Consider the following 3,423-nt stretch of genomic DNA (forward strand, 5'->3'; position numbering starts at 1 on the left):
AGATATAGTCAAAAAGATATAGATATGCATGCATATATATATATATATATATATATATTTACATATATATATATAAGGATTAAGAATCTTCTTGAATTTAAAACAAGACAAGACATGAACAAAGTAGAAGAAATAAGAAGAAGTGAAGATAAACACTTACAGCACCATCTGCTGCATGCAGCCCCAAAACAACTTCTCCTTTCCTCGGTAAGCCTGCTCGGGTGAATGTACAATCTACTGAAGAAGCAGATTCAATTGTTTTGTCGATTTCCTCTGCTATTTCATCTAATCTGTCGTTACGCTCCTCCTTTACACAAACAAAAACAAAAAAATAATGCATTATGTGTACATATGTGCATTTTATAGGTTATACATATATATATATATATATATTTATATTTATATTTAAATATATATCTATATATATTTAAAAACATATATATTTAAACATACAGAGATGTATAGAACATATATACATGTATGTATTGCACATATTCATATATATATATATATATATTTTATATATATATATATATACATATATTTATTTTATATATTTGTTTATTTATATTTTTATATGGCTGCACATTTGTGCATTTATATTTATAATATGTTGCATATATTTACAATGTACAGTCTATAAAATATCATCTATAATATACACATACACATAAAAAAAATAAACATATATATATATATATATATGATGCATACATACATACATACATGTATATATATTATAAAGATTTGTATTATTATTTGTATAATATGTTATTCACATAATCGTTGACGAGAGAAGTGCAGAAAAAGAAAGACGAAGAAAAAGAAATAAAAGAGAGCACCGCAATAAAATAAAAAGAGAAGCAGAGAGAGTCGAAAAGGACAGACAGAGACAGATAAAGACACACAAAGACGAGCAAACAAAGGCGAGAAGAACAAAGAAGAGAGAGAAGAATAAATAAACACAAGACAGGGGTAAGACTTGCTAATAAGCATAAAAGAGAAAGAGAGAGAGAGAGAGAAGAAATGAAAAGCAGCAAAGATAGAAGAAAGTAAGAAGAAAACAGCTCCTAGTGATGTGCATATACACCTGAATATAGAAGAGATCAAACCTTTCAATATGACTAACAACAACGCCGTTTAGCTGTTTTTCAGCAAATGTTTCTTCTGTCTCTGTTTCTTCGTCAAATGCACCTTCTAAGCTCCACAAGCCTTTTCTGTGTTTTTTTGCTTTATTCTCTGCTTCAATATATAATTCCTTTGAAGGTGTTCTTGAGAGAGAGAAAGGTATTGTCTGTGCCAGACCTTCTTCTAATAATTCTAGAGCAATATTTATATCATTTTTATCATAATGAAGAAGCCCTATAAAGCTCCCCCCTCTATCACATTGTAAAACCTGTATATACACCTCGCGCTGTAGCACTCTCTCTCGAGTAAATTGTAATGCTTCATTTCCTAATGCTTCTCCTTGTCTTTCTTTAGGGCCCCCAGGAACAGCAGCTCGAAATGTTTGTGGGCAGCGGACACCAGACAAAGCAAAAGTTAAGTATAGTGCTTGCTGCAGCAGCAGCAAACAATGCATGCATGCGCTTCACCCTTTAAACCCCAAGCCCTTCAACCCTTCAAGCCCTCCAAATCATCAACAGCATCAACAGCAGCAGCAGCATCAGCAGCAGCATCTTCTAGCGGCAGCAGCAACACCATTAGAAGCAGCTGCAGCATAATCAGCAGCAGCAGCACCATCAGCAAAAGCACTATCATCATCAGCAGCAGCAGCGTTATCGTCATGAGCAGCAGCAGCATCAACACCATTAGCAGCAGCGGCAGCACAATCAGCAGCAGCGGCAGCAGCAAGATATTAATGGTGAGGATGAAGCGTATGACTGACCGACGGTATTCTGAGTTTGAACCTGCCCGCATTATAAACATTTTCTACAATTGCATCCAGCTTGTTGCTGCGCTGCAGCTGCTGCAGATGTGCTGCAGCACGCTGTGCATTAGCAGGGCCTGTAAGATCTACCATCCGGACAACTTTAACAGAAGAAGGAGCAGCAAATAACCCCTTCTTTGCTGCTTGTGCTTCTTTCTCAAGCGCTTGATATGCATCGTAACGCTGATACACACCACACACAATACAATATAGAATGTTAATCAATCACATACTTCATTTTTCTATTACTATGTTTGTTCTACTGTTGAATATTATAATATACTATGGAATGCAATATTTAATACTATATAGCAGCAGCAGCAGCATATAACAGCATCAGCATCATTAGCAGCATCAGCATCATTAGCAGCATCAGCAGCAGTATCAGCAGCAGCAGCAGCATGGAGAGGAGCATCCCTATCAGCAGCAGCAGCAACAACAACAGCATGAGGAAGAGCATCCCTATGAGCAGCAGCAGCAGCAGCACTTGGCCGCAAGACGCATGCAGAAGACGGATACGCAAAGACGAGATAAACAACAGAAGAATAAAAGAGAGAAAAGTTTATATTTATTACTATTATTATTATTATTATTATTATTATTATTATTATTATTTTTACTTCAGCCTGATCATCTTCTGCTCGGTGCGGTGTAGTCTTAGCCAGCCCCGCTTGCAGCAATAGCTCTGAAACATTTTGTCCTCTACGTTCTTGTGAAGCTTTGAATAAACCGTTATCATTTTCTTCTATTCCTAGCAGCTTTAACGAACCAACATAAACAGAAACAAAATGCATGTTTCCTTTGCTATCGCTAGCAGGAGGTGCTGCACCTCCTGTAGAAGAAGAAGGCAATGCGCGAACATATTCTAGAAACACCTGCAAATATTTCAAATTAAACAAACAAACAAACAAACAAACTAATTAATTAATTAATTAATTAATTAATATATAGTTATATATTATATGCACTTCGTTTTATCTTCTTATCGAAGATATTACTTAATTACGTATATATTTATCCTTTATTTACTTCCTTGCTTGTGTATATAAATAACTTATGCAATTATCTGTTGATTTATTTATTTATTTATTCATCCTCTTTTATTTGCTCTTTAACGCATTATTGAATATACAGACAAGTCCGTGAATAGAATATTAATTTAAATATGAATTTATTTATAAATAACATAAATAACTTATTAATTTATTTATTGATGCATCAACTAAGATGAACAGCAATTGAGCTGTTTATTTATCAACTATTGTTTGTGTATTGAAGAATTTATTTATTTACTGACAAACTATAAACTAGTAAATGAATTGGGTAATAAGTTGCACAATTTATTATTAACGAATCAATAATATACACATACATATAAATGCGTATTATATATATATATATATATACATACATAAAAATATATCTAATATACATAAATATATTCTATAATATATATATAATATATATATAATATATAATATATAATATATAAT

General features: G+C 33.0%; 1 protein-coding gene across 1 annotated transcript; it reads right to left on the bottom strand.

Moving 5' to 3' along the window:
* Positions 1-1,614: 1,614 nt before the first annotated feature.
* On the bottom strand, positions 1,615-2,669 carry EAH_00064880 (hypothetical protein; the record flags this gene model as incomplete). The annotated part of the gene is made up of 4 exons (XM_013392917.1): positions 1,615-1,713; positions 1,889-2,113; positions 2,263-2,347; positions 2,551-2,669. 4 exons carry the CDS (start codon positions 2,667-2,669, stop codon positions 1,615-1,617), a joined length of 528 nt encoding a protein of 175 aa, XP_013248371.1.
* Between the last annotated feature and the right edge of the window lie 754 nt (positions 2,670-3,423).

Source organism: Eimeria acervulina, genomic scaffold (assembly GCF_000499425.1).
Source record: "Eimeria acervulina Houghton genomic scaffold, Eah_scaff2074, whole genome shotgun sequence".
NCBI lineage: Eukaryota > Apicomplexa > Conoidasida > Eucoccidiorida > Eimeriidae > Eimeria > Eimeria acervulina.